We start from the raw sequence: 22,578 nt of genomic DNA, 5'->3' as shown, positions 1-22,578 counted from the left end.
AAGGAGATGGCTGCCCACTCCAGTATTTCTGCCTGGAAAATTCCATGCAAGGAGGAGCCTGGAGGGGCTACAGTCCATGGGGTCACAGAGAGTCGGAAACAACTGAGCCACTAACAGTGCTACCAGTAAGAGACAATGTGTATTTAGAGCTTACTCTGTGTTAGGCACTGCTTCAAGCCCTTTTGTGCCTACTAACTTCACAGCAACCATGAGGTAGATTCTTTTATTATCCCCATTTTACAGGTACAGAGAGGATGACAACTTTCCCAAAGCACACAGCTAACCAGCATGATGGAAAGAAACACCGCCCGTGCCATTTCAAAGATCACCCACCTAACAGCTTTATGCCTGCTTAGATAGAGATGACAGAGTCCTCAACAGAAGCCTCAGCACAAGACCCCTCAGGGGTGGGAAGTGAGCCCCTCAGGAGCTCCCACAGGGGGGTCACGTGGCACATAGAACCAGGGCTCCCCCCTACAAATCCAGACTCCGGGAGGAAGAGGAAGAAGCGCACTAAGGACCAACAGGTGGGCTTCCCAGGTGGCGCTAGTGGTAAAGAACCCACCTGCCAATGTAGGAAATATAAGAGACTCGGGTTCAATCCCTGGGTCGGGAAGATCCCCTGGAGGAGGGCATGGCAACCCATTCCAGTATTCTTTCCTGCAGAATCCCCATGGACAGAAGAGCCTGGCAGGTTATAATCCATAGAGTCACAGAGTTGGACATGAGTGACGCAACTTAGCACACACGCTTCAGAGAGGGGAGAAGGGACCAAGGCAGTCAGGATTTGTTCGCAATGATATAAGCTAGAAGAACCAGAATTCCGAATCCTCGCTCCAGAGGCCCTTGAACGCCCCACACTCCTGCCACTCTTCAGACCACAAGCACCTTTTTCTGCACCTCTCCCCTTCTGCTTCCTCGCTCTGGGCTCTCAGTCTAGCTTCCTGGGCCTGCCCTTGTCCACACACTCCAGCTGCACGGCCTTCTCTCTCTTTTATCCTTTTCCCTGCACGGTGCCTCAACTTCCTGTCCTCTCCTGCCCTGCTGGGGATGGCCTGCCACAGCTGAGACTTTGGTTATGGCACTCTCCCCGTGTGAGAGCAACTAGAGATGACAACAGGCAGCAGACCCCTGCCCTTCCCAACCAGGGAGACTGTTCAACATGCTGAGAGACCTTCGTTTTGACTCCAACCCTGGCCCAGACCGCCCATCCGGCTCCCTGCACCTTCTCAGTGCCCTGGGAGCACCCGTGCTTTCTCTTATCTTTGTCAGGGTCTGTCGACCGCTGAGGGATGCCCCCGGGGTGGGGCCCAGCCTTTGTTCATGTCCATCTCCTTTGCTTCACAGAGCGTATTTGCTGAATGAGCAAAGGAGTCCCCACTCATCCTCTTCCTGGGCAGGGGGCCTCCTGCCTTTGGGGTAAGTACTCAAGGCTGCCCGTTCTGAGACAGGCAGGGACCCTGCCACGCCACCTAAGGTGCTCATTTGAAAGCCAAGAGCTACCCAACATCTCCACACCAGTGTCCGAGCCTTCTATAACACAATACCAGTTACCCTGGGTCCGCCCTAACTGGCAGTCCTTTCCTGTTTTTTCAAGCAGACAGTATCCTGAAACACAACGGCAGAGCTGCCATTTCAGGAAGTCAAAGGCAAAAGGACGGTATGCAAAACAGGAGGAAACTTTTAAAGAAATGTTTAAAGGCATTTTCAGAACGCAACCTGTCATGAGGTCAGGCAATCACTGAATCTTCTGCCAGGGTGCCTCCCCGTGACCTGGAGACCCATGTGGTGGGGCAGGAAGGAGCCTGACCTCACACCCTGGTGGTCACACTGGTCTGACACAACCCTGCCCTTCCCTCAGTGCAGCCTCCCCTTCGATAGCCGGGCTCTGTGCCAAATGACCCTGGGCAAAGTCCCAAATCCAAAGTGTGCCTCAGAAGGAGAATTTAGCTCCAGAGAGGACATTCAAAGTCGACTGACTTCAAAGCAGACACCTTGCAAAGAGCCTGAGTGCCAAGCTCTGCTGGTCTCCGAGGCTTCTCCTGACAGGACTTTGCGGGAACCTATAGATTCTCGTTTCCTGGCCCCTCTCAGATCTCAGGACCCTCTGGAGAGGGGAGGTGGGAGAGCTGTGCTGGTTCACTAGTTTGTTCTCACACCTCTTGCAGACACAGTCCTATCTCAGTCATGTCACCGGAACTGGGTTAGCTAACTGGTGCTCACCCAGCACCACTGCCCCAGGGCCACGAGGCCCGTAAGCCCAGTCCAGGGACTTGGCTGCTAAGGAGACAGATGGAGATATTACTGAGGAAGTGGACTCCTAGGACATCACGCCCACCACAGAGTCATCCTGCAGCCTGGCCCCTTGCCCCCACCCCAGGCACTTACTTCCTTGCACCTAGTTTTTAATCAGAGTTCTAGACACAGCCTTTATTCAGCAGTAAGTGGTACACATCTGCCACCACTAAGCAAACCTGAAATTCTCAACGAGTCTATCCTTTAGTAAGAATAGTTTAAAAACCAAGCCATTTTCAAAAAGTGTTCATCCCCTTTTCTTCCTTTTCAAAAAACTCTACTTTGGAAACAATCCAAAAAGCATGTAAAGTTTTCTGCATGAGCCTCACCAAACCACTAAGAAAAAACTGTATGTGTTCAGCAAAAGTTGAAAAATAAAAGCTATACCCTTTGTTGTTTTTAAAGGTATAGGACCAAGCCCGTGATGTTAAGTGAAAAAATCCTGGCCATCAGGCTATCTAGATCTATCTATACCAATCTATCTGTCCATTTGTAAAAATTTATCAGCTAAATTCTTAAACATGTACAAGACAAACTTTGCCAACATGCCTGGTCTAGGTACAGGAATATACATGTGCTTTTCAACCTCTTTTAACTTCTCAAATATTTTTCAATGAGCCCACATTACCTTTCACAAAAAGGAGGAAAAAAGATTACTCGCTCTTCAAAGAGAAAAAACAGGCAAAGCCAAGACCCACGGCCCTGGCCTCTGGTATCCTAGTGAGACAAATTCTCCTCCTCTCTCTCTCTGAACTTTGTGAGGGGTTTGGAGAGGCGGCAGGGGGAAAGAGAAGCAGCTACGTTACACACCCAGACCAGACATTAAAATCCCTGCCAAAGAATTCAGCAACAGCCAATAATACAGCCCCTAGCCTGCATTTGTACAGGGAAGGGGCGGGCAGGGCCAGGCTGAAAAGTGGAACCTGAAACACTCAGCGTGTGACTCAGCCCTTCTGCCTCCTAAGGACGAATCCCTTTAGGCCATGTTCACCCAGAACCAGCTTCTTGCCAGGCCCTGTCCCCTGTCCTTCAGGCCACCACGACCTTCCAACTTGGAGGTCTGGCCTTTAGAACATGATCGAAGATCTCTCTCCTTGGCCAGCGACTGCGCAGGCCCAGGTAAACAGAGAGGCCCCACAACGGAGGCTTTTGCAATCACAGCCACGGTCCCTCACCAAGTTAAGGGACAGGTGGAACCCTGTGGATGTCACCGAATCCAATTTGCACGCCCTGTTAGCTCCTCAGATGTCAGGGTCTGGCTTACAGTGATCTCATCACCTGGCCCACATGGGCAATGCTAGAGGCAAAGGTAAAAAGATCCTCGAGGGAGTTAGCTCTAGGGAGAACCACTGTCTGAAAACAACTGGAATGCTGCTTAACCAGATAAGAAGAACTGGAATTGCCAGGTGGACTCGGCTTCAAGCAGAATTTCCATCTCCACTTCATGAACGCTGATCAGGAAGTCAGGCATAGGAGGCAAGGTGGAAGGGGGTCAGTGAAGAAATCACCAGGTCTGACTTGACCACAGGATGCCTGGGCCCCCTTCACACACTGGCCCGAGCCCAGCTGAGCCTGAAGGGGATGAGACTCCTGGCCCTGCCCCCAGGCTGGAATCCACGGAAGATCCGGGATTAACTGTTTTGTCTTCCCCAAACCATAAATTTGTCTAGTCCCAGCCTGGAAACCCCTACTCTGCTGCTAACCAAAGACCATAATATCCAACCATACGGCCACTGATGTATCATTATAGTCATTATAAAGCAGCAAGTTAAAGATTACCCAGCAGAGCTAATGCAAGGCTTCAGAAATTAGAGGAACATTTTCACACAATCAGATAAAACTAGGACTGGAAAACTTTGGTCCCAGCTCTGGGTTTCTGAATAAGAGAAAGAAAGAAGAAAGGAAGGAAGGAAAGGGGATGGACAGGGAGGCAGAAAGACTAAAATGCTTAGACACACTGTGGCTTCCCTAAGTGATATCAGTATGGTTTAATTATGCCTCCTCTGCCTAAAGGGGCTTTTCAGGAGGCTCCACAATAAAGAATCTGCCTGCAATGCACGAGATATAAGAGACGCGGGTTCAATCCCTAGGTTGCTAAGATCCCCTGGAGGATGGCAAGGCAACCCACTCCAGTATTGTTGCCTGGAGAATCCCAAGGACAGAGGAACCTAGAGGGCTACGACCCATAGGGTCACAAAGTGTTGGACACAACTGAAGTGATTTAGCACATGTACCTCTGCCTAAATTGTGAGTTCCAAAAGAGGAGGCATTTTGTCGTCTCACTCTCCATAGCTCTAGCGCTCGGCCTAGGAACAGGCACACTGTCAAATCCAGACAAACTGTTACCATATCAGACCTCTCAGATGGACCCACCTGTAAACCTAGCAGGGATCTTCCCAAACTCAAGGCCACATTAAGCTGCCCTGAGCCTCTGTACTAAGGGTCTACTGGGCAATAACTTTTAAGGAAAAGCATTAGACTGGGAAGCAGGATATCACTTTTTCTAGCCCCAGCTGGCTACTGCCTGACTCAGTGGCCTAAGGCAAGATCCTTCCCCCTTTAGCACAGGGCATGACAGGGGTCGGGAAACTGGAGACCCATCCTGGGATGCTGTGGTTCCAGGATGCCTCAATTTAAGTCCCATCTTATGCCTGGCTCGGGCACCCTGTAATCCATGGAACTTTCACCCGGTTCATCAGGTGGAGGCACCCATGTGCTTTCTTAGAATCTGGGTCAAATTATAACAGGCAGGATATACTTCTGCGACCATCAGGCTGCGTGGAAAATAGTGAGCCAAAAAGTCATGGAGGGTATTTCTCCTTTTCAGACTGTCAGACAAGAAAGCAAGTCTATGCATATGTTAGGAAATTATTTTCCCCAGGAAAAGCAACAGGACAAAACTGGTTTAAAAGATTGTTACTGAACCTCCCAAAGCTTAAAGGTCTGGACACAGGGGAAGTTCCAGGTGCCTCCCCAGGCCCCAGGATGAGGTTCCACCCCAAGCCAGAAAGTTACGAGGCTCCAGGACTCATCCCCAAAGGAGAGAGACAGCCCTTTCCAGAGCGGAGGCCACATGTCCTCTAGATACACTATGTCCCATGTGTGACGATGGGAGAGTGGGGGGAGTGGGAACTGTGTGCTGCTGGGGAAACACCTGGGAGCTAAGAGCCAGGGAGAAGCCCAGCACGTGCTCTGTTCTGCCAAGGGCACAGACCATGGCAGAGGCTTGGCTGACAGCCCTCATGAAACCTGGGAAAGAGGGCTCATGGACAAGTGTTCTCTCAGGGCCCTGGCAACCTGCAGCTGTTGGCTGGCCCAGGCGCCCACGCCTCTCTGGTGCCCACCTCTAGATCAGAGTCTTCATCTGAACATACGAAGAGGATCTCGTCAAAGGGGAGCTGGGCAAGCGGGGCCTCAAGTTTGGGCAGTCCTATACTCATACCCTCCTGCCACTACCCCAAGGGCTAAAACCAGCTGTCCAGGTCAGGCTGGCCTCCCCTAACCAGTCCTACCTGAGCCACTGCCCACCCCTCAGCCAGCCCCTCTCTGGGCGGGCAGTGCCAGTCAAGTATGTTGTGCTGCCACCAAATCCAAGCAGAAATAAACATTCCCAGAAAAGTAACTCAGCGCAAGGCCGCTACTCCCCCCAGGCTGACTACATCTCAGGCAAACACCTAGGCAGCCAGAAAAAGGAGCCTTAATGCCATACTCAGTGAGATGCTGCACAGCCAGGCCAAGGGCCTGGACTCCCTAGGAGGACTCCCTGGGAACTTGCAGGAATCCTTAGCAAAGACCCACCTCTCCCCATAGGTCTCATTCCCGAAAGCCTCACTTCAACCTAGCAGGGATCTGGGGACAGGGCCTACTCTGGCTCCAAACACTGCAACCTGCCCTTGACGTACAGGGTAGACAGAAGCAGGACTCCAACTCTGAAGTGTGCTGAAGTCTGGCTGCTGCTGCTGCTGCTGCTGCTGCTGCTAAGTCACATCAGTCATGTCCGGCCCCATAGATGGCAGCCCACCAGGCTCCTCTGTCTCTGGGATTCTCCAGGCAAGAACACTGGAGTGGGTTGCCATCTCCTTCTCCAATGCATGAAAATGAAAAGTGAAAGTGAAGTCGCTCAGTTGTGTCCAACTCTTCGTGACCCCATGGACTGTAGCCTACCAGGCTCCTCCGTCCATGGGATTTCCCAGGCAAGAGTACTGGAGTGGCATGCAAAGTCTGGCTGAGGCTCTGACAACCCAGGACAGATTGAACAGGGACCTGTGAGCAGCCCAGCCTGGTGCCTGGCTCCAGCAGGAAGGGTATGCCCATCACCCATCACCCCACCAGCCAGGAGAGAGCCAAGCATCAGGCACAGACCCTTGGATGCCCGAGAGCAGAGCCCAGTTGTGCAAAGGAACTGCAAGTAGTGAAAAGGCCACAGCTTCAAACCCCGAGGGTGCTTTCTCCCAATGACCTCAAAACCACCATGCTAGGCCTTTAGCTGACACCTGCCCAGCTGAACAGATGGGCTTGACTCCCCCAACCCACACAAACACGTCCCTGGAGACTTTCAGCTTCCTCAAGGCCCTCTCCTAACCAGGAACCTCCACCTTGCGGGTATCCAGTCATCGAACCTAAGGGCTCAATAATAGTGAAGAGAAACCCTCCGCCCTGAACTTCCAGAGCTGCCTCGGCAGGAGCCAAAATGTCAGGGTCGCATGCATGTCACATTAAGGTGGACAAGCTAGAGAAGGCCCAGGGCCTCTCCCCACCCCCAACCTGTGCTCTCCAAAACTTTATCTCTCAGGAAGTCTGTTTGTGCCATCAGAGTCAACTCAGAAACAAGTGACTGGCCACCGATCACCAGCAACATCATTACGAAACAAAACAAAGTGAACACAGGCCACCACAGCTTCTCGTGCTTCACTGAGAAGGTCCGATACTTCAAACACCATTCTAATAAACTCTGAGTTACTTTCCTTTAATTTGCTAAAGGATTTCTCTTTCTTTCTACATAATATCCGGGCAACAGTTAAAAACAGGTCAAAATCTGGCCTCTCTGGGGTCTGTTGTTGTTGTGTTAGTTGCTCAGTTGTATCTGACTCTTTGTGACCCCCTCTTTGTGGATTGTAACCTGCCAGGCTCCTCTGTCCATGGCATTCTCCAGGTAAGAATACTGGAATGGGTAGCCATTCCCTTTTCTGGGGATCTTCCCGACCCAGGGATCGAACCCAGGTCTTCTGCACTGCAGGCAGATTTTTTTTTTTACCGCATTGCAGGGAGACTCTTTACTGTTTGAGCCACTAGGGAAGTCCCTCTGGGGTGTGAATATTCTCCAACTCTCTTTCCCTTTCTATGCTGTTCAGGGCCATCTCCAGAGGCTGACAAAATGGAACTTCAAATCCTGGGTCCTATTTGCCATGTACTTAACAAATACAATCTCATATAGTCCTAAAAATAACCCTGTGAGTTAAGCATAGACAAGCCCCTTTTACACATGAGAAAGGGATTCTGAGGACCCCTGTAACATGTCTGAGATCAGACACACAGCAGCATGGCAAAGATTTCATTTCATTTTCAGGACCAGTTTGTCACCCAGACTAACCATCAAGTCCAAAGGAATTCAAGCTTCTGGTTTAAAAAAAAAAAAAAACAACTCCTTTATTACCACAATTTATGTCTGACCAATTCCAAGAACATCCTCCCAAACTTGATATGAAAATACTGAAGTAATTATTGGAAAAATTGAGCAAGAGCGTGTAGGACGCTTGCTCTGCCAGGGCTCTTCGAAAAAGTGACAGTTCCTACTGGCAGGATGCCTGCCCTTCTGCTGGGTCCCTCATTCAGAATGACATTCTCGACATCCTGGCATTGAAACTGAGCAGCCTGTCTGGTAATCTTGGGAGCAACCTGTGGCTGCCGTAAGCTTGACTGCCAGTGGATTACAGGTTTAGGGGAGGTCCCGACCGGCATGGGCTCAGCCTCTTCCTGACATAAGGAACGCAGACCCACCGACCCAAGCTCTCTGCTCCCGCTGAAACACAGGCTGGAGGCGCCAGTTCAGATCATCTGGGCAAGACAGCTGAGACTCCAGGTTGCTACCAAGGAAGGGTCAACATGGTACTAACTGGTTACTTACATTTTAGCCCTCCAGCTCCCAGGATACACACACTACACTGGTACAAACACACTCCGCCCCTGGGAGGGCCCTGCTCATAGACATTTTGGGAACCTACAAGGGCAGGAAGCTGGGTAGGAGGGCCCCAGGGCAGGCATCTATAGAGAGGAAGAAAGGAACACAATAGTGACAATTTACCAAGGGCTTACCCACGTTAAACTCTTGTTTACACTGCTTCCTCTAATCTTCCAGAAGAGTCCCCTGAAACAGGTAACTCTTATTTCCATTTAACAGATGAAAAACCAGAGGTTTAGGGACAAGTCACGTTCCCAAACGCTTAGGAATAAAGTTAATCCACACTCAGGAGACGGTGGGTCTACCGAAGACAGAGATGTGACCTGGGAGGTCTGCTCCCTTCCCTGCTGGAGGCCTCATCATCACTCTTCTAAGCTAGAGAGGGTTACTCTGAGCTGCCTGGTAGTCCCTAAGCAGAGTTAGCAGGGCGAAGACGGCTCCGAGTTAGTAGGACTCAAACTCCCGAAACTTTTTGAGGTTTGGGCCAGAGCTGGGAAGTCTCCAAGGTCTTCTCCGGTTCTGGGGTCGGAGGGGCCTAACGGCTTTCCAAAACCGTGCCCTACTCAGCCTCCATGAATCCGAAGGAACTCACCTCCCAACCTCTCACTCCAGTCCAGCCCGGAACCTCTGTCTGCGGATTAGGAGCTCTGATCCGGAACAGGGGGGCTGTCTGTCGTGGAAGAGGGCATGGGCGAACCTCCATGGGGAACTTACCGAGCAGCGGGGACTCCTCAGGGCATTCGGTCAGCGACAGTGTTGTGGTGGAGGGCACTGGGGCCGAAGTCAAGTTGCTCCCCGGGTCCGGGCCAGGGCCGGGGCGAGAGTCCGCGTCTGGGTTGGAGGCGGCCCGGGAGCGCAGCTCTGAAGAGTTCTGCAAAGGCGGCGGCGGTGCGGCCCCTCGCAGCCGGAGCTCCCCGGAGGGCTGCCCGATAGCGGCGGCGCCGTGAGAGCTGCCCTGAAGCGTTGTGTGGACTCCGACCAGCTGAGGCAGGCGTCTTAGGTCTCGGCCGGCCAGGTAATAGACGAGGGTGACTCCAAGATGCAGCGCGCAGACAGCCACGAGGAGGCGGCAGGCCCGCTGCAGGGACGCGCCCGGCATCGCGGCGCTGCCGCCCAGGAGCGGCTCCCGAAACTTCATCTTCCCGCCGCCGCTTTAAGAGGGGGGTGGGCTACCGTGGGAAGGGCGGCCCGCCCGCGGGCCGCCAGCCAGGCACTGCCAGACCACAGCACTTGGGGGAGGGACCGAGAGGCGGGGGAAGGCGAAGGAGCGGCACCGGCGGGCAGGCGGCGGATCTCGGCGACTCAGGCGGGCTCAGCAGCCCAGCTAGCAGAAGTGCGCCCAAGGCGCGGGCGCGGGCTGGGGCGGGGCCGTCAGCGGGGCGGGGGAAGGGCCCCAGTAGAAGCAGAGTTTTCAGGACTGTAGCTGGAAGGCGGGGCCGCCTGGGGGCGGGGCCGAATTGTGGGGCGGGGCCTGTGGAGGGGCGTGCTCGAGCTGAGGGGCGGGGCCTGCGGAGGGTCGGCTACCGGGGCGGAGCCGTTCGGGGAGGCGGTTGGCAGCACGCAGGCTCCGCGTTGAGCTCTCGGGTTCCCACGCTGCCCTCTCAAGCCCGCACCGTGAGGGTTCGGTCCCTACTAAGCCTCGCTTCCTCCTCTTTCTCCGAGCTGCCCCCGAGACGCGCCGCCACTTCCTGCAGGGCTAAAGAGCAGGGGTACGCGTCTGGGCCTGCGGCGCGGCGTCAGAGAAGAGGGAGGAGAAGAGGGCAGGCTGGTTGTTGTCTGGAGGGGTTGTGGCCGCGGCAGCTTTCCAGAACGGTGGACCTCGGTAGATCTGGGTGGGGGTCAGGAAGAGGGGCGGAGAAAGGTTGCCCTGGAAACGGATTCGATGCCCAGCGGGAGGTAGGACAGCGGAAGGATTCTTTGAGAGGTTCGAACCCCGTCCCTGGGCGGAGCTAGGTCCCTCTACCAAGCTGGGAAGGTGGGGGGCCCAGCAAGGAGGCGTGGCTCACCTGGCATCCTGTGGAAAAGAAAGTGGACGAATCTCCGCTTCTCTGGACTCACTGTCCGACAGCCCAGGCTAGGGGATATCGGAGACCCACCCAGCTCGGATTGGGAGTGTGTGGGTGCCTGTTCTAGCGCATCCCCCACCATGCATTGCGTGGGAGGATGTCCAGGAGCCCAAGTAACTCCTACGCTGCCATGCAAAGGAAGAGCAGCTGGCTTTATTTACAGTATGAACGGACCTGGACTCAATGCCATGAAGTAAGAGATTGTTCCCATTTTACAGATAGAGTTCAAGGCTCAAGAAATTTAAGACTCGCTCAGCTGGTATGAGGCAGAGGCAGAATTCTGGCTCTAAAACCATTATTTCCCACTTGTTGATTTGCAGATAAGGGCTGGAAGCTATCTAGATGAGAGGTTTAGGCACTGAAGTCGCTTGCTTCAGATTTGGCTCGGGCCCACCTGATTGCCTCAGTGGGCAGGCACCTCATTCCTGAGTAAGACTCACGGAGGTGCTATCACTTTGGTGGATGGGGCAGCTGAGGGGCTGTCACAGCCTACTCTAAAGTGCTACCATACACTGAAAGAGCTTCCTACAGCCAGTCAGACGCAAGTGTAACTGCTTTACGTACGTTGCCTCAATCTTAACACCATGAAGTAGGCAGTTGTTACTCTCGCCACTTCACAGATGAGAAAATTGAGGCTCAGGAGTTGAAACGTGGTTGTGATCACACAGAATCTTTCTTCACTTGGCTTCCTGGACACCACGCTTTCCTCACTTCACTGGCCGCCACTCTGTCTCTTTCCTGGGCTTCTCCTCTTTCCTGGTTGTTGAAGGCCCCAGCCCATAGTGATGTTCTTTTCTGTGTACACTCCCTAGGAGTAATTTATAATATGTGCATGCTGATGACTGCAAAATTTTCTATCTCCAGCCCTGACCAACCAACTCATATTCAACTGCCTCTCCTACTGGCATCTCAAACTCCACACATTCTGCCCCCAACAACCTACTCCCTACACTCCATTCCATTCTTACTCACCTCAGAGAATGGCTTTCTCCACTGTTCATCTCACTGTTGTTCATCCATTTCCCCAAGCCCCAAACCTAAAAGGTGTCCTTGATGTGCTTTTCTTATTCTTAAAGGCCATTTCCAGACCCTCAGCAAGTCTTGTCAGGGCTACCTTCAAATTACCAGAATCAACCACTTGCTAACTCCGCTGTAACCATCCTAGACCAAGCCACCATCATGGTGGCCTGGATTATAAAATAGACTCCTAATTGGTCACCCTGCTTCTACCTTCACCATGCCGCCTCCCCAATCTATTCTCTAAGCATGTAGGGAGATCACTGTAGTCATAAATCAATTCATGCCACTTTATTTAGAAAAAAAAAAAAAATCTGCCTGTTAATCCAGAAGAGGCAGGAGACATGGGTGCAGTCTTTGGGTCAGGAAGATTCCCTGTAAGAGGAAATGGCAACCCACTCCAGTATGCTTGCCTGGAGAATCCCATGGACAGAGGAGCCTGGCGGGCTGCAATCCATAGGGTCGCAAAGAGTCAGACACATATTTAGAAAAAAACATGTATTTAGAAAAAACTCCACATCTGTAGAAGCCCTGTCTTATCTGATTTCTACCTCTATCCCCCTATCCCTTTCTTCTGCTGTCATCCTGTACCATGCTCTACCTGCTTTAGCCACACTAACCTAACTGCTGCTATTCCTTGAACTTACCCTGTTTCTTCCTGCCTCAGGATGTTTGTATTTGCTATTCACTTAGCCTGAAACACCTATGAAATGCCTCCTGTGCTCAGTCAATCAGTCATGTCCGCCTCTTTTCAACTCCCTGGACTGCTGCCTGCCAGGCTCCTCTGTCCACTGGAGTGGGTTGCCATTTCCTTTTCCAGGGGATCTTCCCAACTAAGGGATCGAACCTGTATCTCCTACATCTCCTGTATTGGCAGGTGGATTCTTTACCACTGAGCCACCTGGGAAGCCCAGTACTTACCCCTATTTTACATTCAGATCTCTCAAATGTCGCCTTATGAGAGAGGGCTTCTCAGACTAACCTATGTAGAATAGTTCCCCCCACCCAAATCTGCTTAACCTGCTTGATTTTTTTCAGAGTAGTTATCACTACCCAAAATGAAACATTTAATTTATTGTTGTCTCTCTCTCTCTCATTAGATCAGATGCATGAGTGCAGGAACTTTCTCTCTTGTTTACTGCTATATCCTCAGCTCCTAGAAGTGGACCACAGACATAGTTGGCGCTGAATAGACATTTGTTAAAATACCTAGAATATTTATTAAATATATTATTTTACATATATGTAAGTGTATTTCCCTATAGCTCAGACAATAAAGAATCTGTCTGCAGCACAGGAGACCCAGGTTCAACCCCTGGGTTGGGAAGATCCCCTGGAGAATGTAACAACAACCAACTCCAGTATTCTTGCCTGTAGAACCCCATGGACAGAGGACCCTAGCAGTCTATAGTGCATTCGGTCGCAAAGAGTCAGACACAACTGGGTGACTAAAACTACTACTAAGTATATTGAATATTTTGCATATTTTACAAATACTGCAAATGAATGCTTGTGATCATCTTGATAATGTGGGAACGGGAGAGGGGAGGAACTATTGTATTTCGAACACAGAAGTCAAGAGTTGTTCACCAGGGAACTGGTAAGGGTAAAGCTGGCCCCAACTGTCTATGCCTAGAGAAAACTGCCTGGCTACTGAGTGAGGATGGGTCAGAATAGTCCCCTTTCTGAAAAACGTGAGGAGGGGAAAATGGAGGTGTCTCTTTTATATGTCCAGAAAATGACCAAGAGACAGAATCAAGGGGAGGTTAGGGGGTCACAGACCTACCCAAAGACCCTCTCTGTGGCCAGAAAGCAGAAAAAGGAACAACACTTGCTTACTGTCCATCTCTTGGGAACATGCAGAGTCCACTGAGGCTTGACACAACCTCAACAGCTCCCCCATCCCAAGGTACCTAGAATTGGTCAGTTTCTTGCTTCAGAAAGGTCCAGAAAGTCAAAAGCCGCCCAGGACAACATTGCCCAGCTGTCTAAACCTGAAATGGAGTTAGAGACAGAAACAGACCCAAGATAACCTTCTTCAGTTCTTTTCGCTCTTGACTTTGTCAGATGAAAAATTAATACCATGAAGAGATACCAGAAGGAGGAAGCTGCAGTGCTGATTGGACAAAAGCTGGAATCTGGGTTTGATGTTTGCACATCCAATGCTGATCTTTCCAGAACCACCCAGCTGACTGCTTCTGCCCTGCAGATTGCCTTCAACTGGTTAGTGATTTCCTCTGCCCTCTTATAGTACCCTCATTGCACCTGTCATTTTACATTTTTTTTCACCCTAGTAGATGAGAAGAGCATAGAATAGTGCCTGGCACATGGTAGATAGTTATTTCAGTTATTTATTTCTGTATAACACAGCACCTCAAAGGTTAGTATCTTAAAATTAACCATTTCTTTTTCACAGTTTTGTGGGTAAACTAGCAGTTCTGCTTCACGTGGTATCAGCTGAGGCACTGGCACAGTTGGAAGTTCCAAAATGGTGTCATTCACAATGGCTGGCAGTTGGCACTGGTTGGGGGTTGGGTCAGAATGGGTCATGAATCAGGAGTCTTGGTTCTTCACGTGGGCCTCTCCACAAGGGCCTCTCATGTGGCTACTTGGGTTTTCTCACAACCTTGACTGTGTGTTCCTGGAATGAGCATTTCAAGGACAAGGGGAGAAGATGCACATCCCAGAGGGCCTAGCCTTAAGCGTCAGGTCTGTGGGCATTTTCTTTCTTTACTCTCATTTTATGTATTTATTTTTGGCTAGCTGGGTCTTCGTTGCTTCACGCGTGCTTTCTCTTGTTGCAGTGAGCAGGGGCTACTCTTTATTGAGCTGTGCAGGCTTCTCACTATGGTGGCTTCTCTTGTGAAGCACAGGTTCTAGGCATGCAGGCTTCAGTAGCTGCCGCTCTAGAACACACGGGTTTCCTTAGTTGTGACACACAGGCTCAGTATTTGTGGCTCTCGGGCCCAAGAGTGCAGGCTCAGTAGTTGTGGCTCACTGGGCTTTGTTGCTCTACAGCATGTGGGATCTTCTCCGGCCAGGGATCAAACCTGTGTCCCCTGCACTGGCAGGTGGATTTTTATCCACTGTGCCACCAAGGAAGTCCGTGTGAGCATTTTAGATAAATTACAGCGCAATTCAGATTCAAGGGGAGTAAAAATAGACTCTACCATTTGATGAGAGGAGGGGTAAAGAATTGGCAGCTATCCTTTTTAATCAACTGCAGTTTGCCCAGAGACCACAAATTATTTCAATTCCTCCCCCATGTAAAATACATTAACCTCCCCCACTCCAAATTTTCCAAAGGTTCATCCTATTATAACTTCAGGTTCAAGTCCAGAATTGTATCATCTATATTAAGTATGATTCATCAGGTTCAGGAACATATGAACTATAAAACAAATGTCTTCTTCCTCTTCCTGTTGCTGAATAATTGAGTCCAAAGGCCATTAGGCAGGGATGAACAAGGTAGGAGTCTACATGTCATAGGATAGTCCACATGGATAGTGTGTCAGTTGCTGCTGCTGCTGCTAAATTGCTTCAGTCTATCCAACTCTGTGCGACCTCAGAGACGGCACCCGTCCCTGGGATTCTCCAGGCAAGAACACTGGAGTGGGTTGCCATTTCCTTCTCCAGTGCATGACAGTGAAAAGTGAAAGTGAAGTCGTTCAGTCGTGTCTGACTCTTAGCGACCCCATGGACTGCAGCCTACCAGGCTCCTCCATCCATGGGATTTTCCAGGCAAGAGTACTGGAGTGGGGTGCCATTGCCTTCTCCGAGTGTGTGTCAGAGCCCAAGTGAACAAGGAGAAGGAGTAAGGGGAGGGGAGTGGCAGCCCAGCACAGGATATCAAAGCCTAAACAGAGTAAAGAGGGCACCCATGGAGTATTAGGGGATTTCTGTGAAGTAGGTCAGCCCACTGCAGGGAGCTGGAGTCCCATTGGGGTGAAGAGATTGTCAAATACAGGGAGACTGATTAAAAGTAACTGTATATAGGTAATGAGAGTCACCCAAGTTTCTGACTGCCAGAAAAGGGAGTTACAAGTATAGACAAGTAGAAAACTGAAAGGAACTCTGATACTTTACTAGAATTGGGGAAATTGCTGTGAATTCATAGTTTCAATACATAGATAATAAAATAAATATAGCTGTGTGTTTATATGTAAATATGAGTGAATACCTGGGAGAAGTCTTGAGGGCAGAAGCTTCCCAAAAGTGTTAGTCGCTCAGTTGTGTCCAACTCTTTGTGACCCCATGAACTGTAGCCCGCCAGGCTCCTCTGTCCATGGGATTTCCCAGGCAAGAATACTGGAGTTGGTTGCTTTTTCCTTCTCCAGGGGATATTCCTGACCCAGGGATCGAACCCAGGTCTCCTACATTGCAGGCAGATTCTTTACTGTCTGAGCCACGAGCGAAGCAACCTAGCACCCAAATCTTAGTTTCTAAATACCATTTTCCAATAAAAGGAACTAGGTATTCTAGGAGGAAAGGCTGATTTCAGGGATATTACAAGATGAGCCTGGAAAATCTTATGCCAGAAGGTAAAAAAGAACACAAGCTCCTGATTTAAAACCTCCACCTCACTGCAGTGTTTCCCTTTGGTTAACCATAAGTTTGTTTTCAATATCTGGAACTCTGTTTCTGTTTTGTGAATAAGTTCATTTATATCATTTTTAATTAGATTTCATGTATGAGTGATATGTTTGTCTTTTTCTGTCTGACTTACTTCACTTAATATGATAATCTCTAGGTCCATCCATGTTGTTGCAAATGGCATTATTTTGTTCTTCTTTATTGCTGAGTAGTATTGCAGTGTATATATGAACCACATCTTCTTTATCCATTTCTCTGCTGATGGACATTTAGATTGCTTCTAGGTCTTGGCTATTGTAAATAGTGCTGCAGTGAACACTGGGGTGCATGAATCTTTTCAGCTTATGTTTTTCTCAGAGTAAATGCCCAGGAGTGGGGTTGTTGGATCATATGGCGGTTCTACTTTTAGTTTTTTAAGGAACCTCCATACTGTTCTCCATAGTGGTTGTACAAGTTTACATCCCCACCAGGAGTATAGGAGGATTCCCCTCTCTCCATATCTTCTCCAGCATTTCCTGTTTGTAGACTTTTTAATGATGGCCATTGTGACTGGTATGGGGTGATACCTTATTGTAGTTTTGATTTGCATTTCTCTGAGAATTTGTGATGTTGAGCATCTTTTCATGTGCTTTTTGGCCACATGTATGTCTTCTTTGGAGAAAAGTCTATTTAGATCTTCTGCTCATTTTTTGATTGGGTTGTTTGTTTTTCTGACATAGAGTTACATGAGCTGCTTACATATTTTTTGAGATTAATCCCTTGTCAGTTGCTTCGCTTGCAAATATTTTCTCCCATTCTGTGAGTTGTCTGTTCATCTTGTTTATAGTTTCCTTTGCTGTGCAGAAGCTTTTAAGCTTAATTAGGATAAAGACACTTTAATGATACATTTATATAACTTCAAAGTACCACTCCTACAAAACACTTGTAATTTTGATGGGAAACAGAGAAATCCAAATTATGAAACATTCTACAAAATAACCATGCTGAAATCCTAAAAAATTTGTCAAGGTCACGATCATCAAGGAAAGATGCAGAACTGTTCCCCATTGAAGGAAACTAAAGAAAAATGGAAACCAAATGCATTACTATGATTCTGAAGTGGCTCCTTCTGCCATAAAGAATACTTTGGGGACAACCAGTGAAACTTGACTTAGGACTAAAGGTAAGCTAATAGTAGTACATAATATTAATTTCTTGATTTTGATGATTGTAGTTATATCTTTACTGCTTCATCTAGTCCCAACCTAATCTAAAATAAAATGCGGTTTGGGGCATTGGGGTTTTGGAGAGAGGCGGGGGTTCCGGACGCCTGACCTTAACAATGGAGAAGGAAATGGCAACCCATTCCAGTATTCTTGCCTGGAGAATCCCATGGACAGAGGATCCTGATGGGCTGCTGCCCATAGGGTTGCACAGAGTCGGACACGACTGAAGTGACTTAGCATGCATGCATGTATTGGAGAAGGAAATGGCAACCCACTCCAGTATTCTTGCCTGGAGAATCCCAGGGACAGAGGAGCCTGGTGGGCTGCTGTCTATGGGGTCACCCAGAGTCAGACACGACTGAAGCAACTTAGCAGCAGCAGCTATGTTAGAGATAATGAAGGACAGGGAAGCCTGGTGTGCTGCAGTCCATGGGGTCGCAAAGAGCAAGTGAACAACAACAATAACTTATGTTGGAAATATGCACCTAAGATTTCAGGATAATGTGGCATCGTGTCAAAAATTTACTCTCAAATTGTTCAAAATAGCATTTGTAGTAAACTTGCAACTTTTCTGTAAGTTATCTTTTTCCCTCATATCCAACATATACGGGAAGACAGGGGCAGGAAAATCATAGTAGAAACTCCCACTTAAAAGGGGGTAATAAACATAGCAGTCCCTAAGTCTTTAGGAAATCTAGGATTCCATGGTGCAAATGTCACAATTTCCCCCTGCTCCAGAGTCCAGAAATGTGATTCTCTGTGGTTCTTCACCCTGTGGGTTCTTGGCTCCATCCTCTGGGTCATTCCTCCTTTCCCTTGGTTTGCAGCAGAGTAATTTGTTCAGGCTGCTTCAGTGGGTGCCCAGTGCCCTCATTTCATTTTGAACTGTCCTAGTCTATTTTAGTCCAAGCTACTGGTACTTACGCTGGTACAATTCTGTTAGGTGAAGAGAAGATAATCAAAAATTTTGTGTTTTTCCCATGAACCTTATTGAGTTTCACTCCATTCAACAAAAACTACATCCCTAAGTCTCAACACAAGTTTCTCCCTTGTTTTGTGAGTCAGTGTACCAATGGACAAATCCTTAAGATTCTTAGAAGCACTTTCACCTAGATAAGAAGTCCATAAGGTACTGCTTAAAATCTTTATGAGATTTTACTGTCAAGAGTAATACAGTCATGTCCTTGACCTTGAAACCAAACATTACTGGGAGTGTCCTAGAATTAATACTGCCTCTAGGTTTTAGGTTACTTTGAGTAAACTGTTTTTGCAGTTTGGGATTGAGATTTCTTAGAACAACTAGGTGGTTTTCTGCTTCATACATTGTTGGCTGGTGTATGGCCTCATTCACATGGCTAAAAGTTGCCGCTGGTTGCTATCTGGGAGTTTAGTTGCAACTGTTAGCCAAAAGTTTCAGTTTTCCTTCCTGGGGCTTTTCCACATGACTGCTTGGGCTTCCTTACAGCATGGCAGCTAGACTCTAAGAAGGAGTATCCCAAATACATAGGAGGGAGTGGAAGATCTCTTAAGGCCAAGTATTGGAAGTTATTCAGTGGCACATGCCCTACATTCTGCTGGTCAGAACAAGTCACAGAGCCAGCCCAGATTCAAGAGGAGGGGAAGCAGACTTCATCTCTTGATGAGAGATGTGGCAAAGAATTTGTGTCATTATAACATAAATAAACTATTTCTCAGGATGGTACTCCCATCCACACTTGTTTTGAGTGCCCAGGTGGGCCTCTTCCCATGACCTGAAGTGAGGTTGGCTTCCTCCTCACATTCTTTCCCCCAAACCCACAAAGTGCCCCTAATGCTGGATTTGTGCCCCATGAAGTGACCTTGACCATCCATTCCCAGCAGTATCTATACCCTGAAAAGAATGTGCCCACAGTCTGTTGGAATGAGTTCTTTCCTCAAGTGCTACTTTCTCATACCCTGGAAAGGCCAGTAGAAGCCTGGAAACTGCTCTCAATGCTGTATCTGAAGGTCTGTTGGAATATCCTATCTGTCTAAATGCCGTAATAATGCTACATAGCAAATAACCAACAAATCTAAGTGCTGTAGGTGGCTCAGCTGGTTAAGAATCTGTCTGCAATGTGGGAGACCTGGGTTTGATCCCTGGGTTGGGAAGATCCCCTGGAGAAGGGAATGGCTACCCACTCCAGTATTCTGGCCTGGAGCATTCCATGGACTGTATACTCCGTGGGGTTGCAAAGAGTCGGACACGACTGAAGAGCTTTCACTTTCACTTTTCACAACAATAAAGCATGTATTTCTCTCTCACGTATCCATAGGTTGGTTAGGGCAGCTCTGCTTAAGGCTGGAGATCTGTTGGTTGTCTAGGTGAGTCTACTCCATGAGTCTCTATTCTGTGTTACCTACCAAGGGCATGTATTTTCATATGGTAATGTCAAAAACACAAGATGAGTGAGTAAAAAAATCCAGTGCCCCTTTGAGACTATGCTTGGAATGGTCACTTCTACTCACACTGTGAGCCAAAGCAAATCACTTGGCCAACCCAACATTAGCAGGACAGGAAAATGTATTCTGTCTCTAGAGAAATACAGGGAGTGGTGAGAAACTGAGAATAATGCAATCCTCCATGCCTTTTTTTTTTTTTTTTTTTAATAACAACTCACAATTTGCATTTCCCCTGATCTTCCTACCTCCAGCTTCCTGCCCTTCCCAACCTGGCCTATGGATTTGGTCAGATTTCAGAACTGGAGAGAAACTGGAAGGACACCAGCTCTTCTTTCATCCACACAAAATAGGATTTTCTCACACAATACACTCTAAAGAGTTCATCCAGTTTTGTGTGCACACCTCCAGTGTCAGAGAGCCCATTATGTTATGAGCCAGCCTGTTCCACTGTGTATATCACAGACCCAACTACTAAACCCTTCTCAAGTTAAGCTGAAACTCACTAGTAGCAGTGATGCCAGCTATGTTCCGTGGAGCCACAGAGAATAAACTGAATCTTCTTTCACTTAATAGAAAGTGAAAAAAGATTTAAAAGGTCAGACATATGCCTTCTCCCAACATAAAGGCAGTTCCTCTCTAGGTTGACTCATATCTGTCATTTCTACTGTTCTTCATGCTTTGTGGTTGAGTTCCTTCCCCGTCCTGATCATTCTTCTTTAACCAGACTCTAGCCTGTCACTTTCCTCCATAAAAGAGCAGCACCTGGGTCTGAATCAACATCCCAGCTGGGGTCTCAGGAACAAAAGAGAGCAGAACTATCCCTCACCCCCATGGTCCCATATACCACACTTTCACCAATGCTTTCTAATACAACTTTCACTTTTTGATGTCCATGTTAGAGACAGAGCTGAAGACAGAACCCTGGAACAATGGAAACACCCTCTACAAGTTGACCTGGAACTTTTAAAATACAGTCTTTGTACCAATCAGTGTTTTTGACTGCATAGACAGTCAATTACACCACTGCTCTGCCATAGCTGTTACTGCCGGTAAACACTGAGCATCATCACTTCAGGATGGGTCAGCTGCTGCTGCTGTTGTCATGACTACTTCCTACACTACCTCCACCTCTTAAATTCACCTCCTAAATATTAAAAGTCCCTGGTGGGAATGGCTGAGCCTAATTCACATGATTGACCCCTGGCTGCAAGGAAGTAAAAAGGAAAGTCTTCCAGGGCAGCTTCCCTGGTGGCTCAGACAGTAAAGAATCTGCCTGCAATGTGGGAGACCCGGGTTCAATCCCTGGGTTGGGAAGATCCCCTGGAGGAGGGCGTGGCAACCCACTCCAGTATTGTTGCCTGGAGAATCCCATGGATGGAGGAGCCTGTTGGGCTACAGTTCGTGGGGTCGCAAAGAGTCAGACATGAGCGACTAAGCACAATACTATAATGGTATCATTAGAAAATTTCTCCAAAATTAGAAAGGGGTTTGCATGCTGAATGAACAAATGTAGTGACATAGATTCACTCCAGTGATTTAGCAGATTACTTTTCCTCTTGATTGTACTATCATCTAGGCTTCTCTGGTGGCTCAGTGGTAAAGAATCTGCCTGCTAATGCAGGAGACACAAGTTCAATCCCTGGTCCAGGAAGATCCCACATGTGTGGAGCAACTAAGCCCGTGCACCACAACTACTGAGCCTGCTGTCCAAAAGCCTGGGAGCTGCAACTACTGACCTCACATGCCACAACTCAACTACTGAAGCCCTTGTGCCCTAGAGCCAGTTCTCTGCAACAAGGGAAACCACCAAAATGAGAAGCCCAAGCTCCACTGGAGAGTGGCCCCCACTCACCACAATTAGAGAAAAAGCCATGCAGCAACAAAGACCCAGCATAGGCAAATAGATAAAATTATTTTAAAAAATCTATTCTTAGATGAGAGCATGATTTGTAGAATCAGCTTTTCCTCCCTGTAATGGACAGGTGTTAATTTTGTCTCCCCTGTATTCATTCCTCATTCTCGTAAAAGATGTCCACTCTTCCCACGTGGTTGGGACAGTCTAACCTCACCACAGTCCACTCAGTAAATGTGGAATTCATATCAGTCCAAACAGAGTGCTGTTTTCCTCCAGTCACAGTGATTTGTTCAGGAAGCAAAGGTCCCCTCCTCTCCAGAATTTTGGTAAATGTTGAGAAAAAGCCTCTTCCTTTCCTCTAGGGTGGCCAACCTGGAATTGTCAAGGGTATTGTATTAGTTTTCTAGGACTCCTGTGACAAATTGCCACATGCTTGGCAACTGAAAACAGTAGAAATATCCTCTCTCACAGTTCTGAAAGCTAGCAGTCCAAACACAGGATGTTTCCCTAGCATTTTCAGAAGCTCTAGGGAATATCCTCCCTTGCCTCGTTTACCTTCAGTGGCTTCCAGCAACCTTGACCTTCCTTGGCTTCTAGTTGCGTCCCTCCACTCTATCTCTGTTACCATATGGCCTTCTCTGTGTGTATCTCTCTCTTCTGCAGATGTATTGTCTTCTGATTAGGGCACCAATCACTAGAAAAAGGGGCCCAACCTTAATCCAGTATGACCTCATCTTTGCCTTAACCAATTGCATATGTAAAGACCCTATTTCCAAAAAAGACCTTTTCTGAGGGCTTCCCGGGTGGCTCAGTGATAAATAATTCACCTGCCAATGCAGGAGACACAGGTTCGATCCCTGATCTGGGAAGGTTCCACATGCCTTAGAACAGCTAAGCCCATGTGCCACAGTTACTGAAGCCCACATGCCTAAAGCTCATTCTCCACCA

At 48.5% G+C, this 22,578-nt stretch overlaps 1 protein-coding gene and 1 long non-coding RNA gene across 7 annotated transcripts in view; one reads left to right on the top strand and one right to left on the bottom strand.

Moving 5' to 3' along the window:
* Positions 1-9,810, bottom strand: part of B4GALT1 (beta-1,4-galactosyltransferase 1) — a 53,096-nt gene extending 43,286 nt beyond the window's left edge. Inside the window, exon 1 of one of the 2 annotated variants that reach the window (XM_060408759.1) lies at positions 9,188-9,810. In XM_060408759.1, the coding sequence (XP_060264742.1) occupies positions 9,188-9,611 (424 nt within the window). In that variant the 5' untranslated portion in view covers positions 9,612-9,810. 2 annotated transcript variants of the gene reach the window in all.
* Positions 9,811-9,991: 181 nt separating this feature from the next.
* The window catches only part of LOC105607270 (uncharacterized), a 36,442-nt gene continuing 23,855 nt past the window's right edge, over positions 9,992-22,578 (top strand). For 3 of the 5 annotated variants that reach the window (XR_003588075.3, XR_009599533.1, XR_009599535.1), the window contains exons 1-2: positions 9,992-10,182; positions 13,624-13,779. This is a non-coding gene — a long non-coding RNA (uncharacterized LOC105607270). Of the gene's footprint in view, positions 10,733-13,623; positions 13,780-17,157; positions 17,312-22,578 lie in introns of all 5 variants that reach the window. The other 2 variants (XR_003588074.3, XR_009599534.1) reach the window with 2 other exon arrangements.

The sequence above is a fragment of the Ovis aries genome, chromosome 2, assembly GCF_016772045.2.
Source record: "Ovis aries strain OAR_USU_Benz2616 breed Rambouillet chromosome 2, ARS-UI_Ramb_v3.0, whole genome shotgun sequence".
NCBI classification, from domain to species: domain Eukaryota; kingdom Metazoa; phylum Chordata; class Mammalia; order Artiodactyla; family Bovidae; genus Ovis; species Ovis aries.
This window is presented reverse-complemented; position numbering and strand designations above follow the sequence as displayed.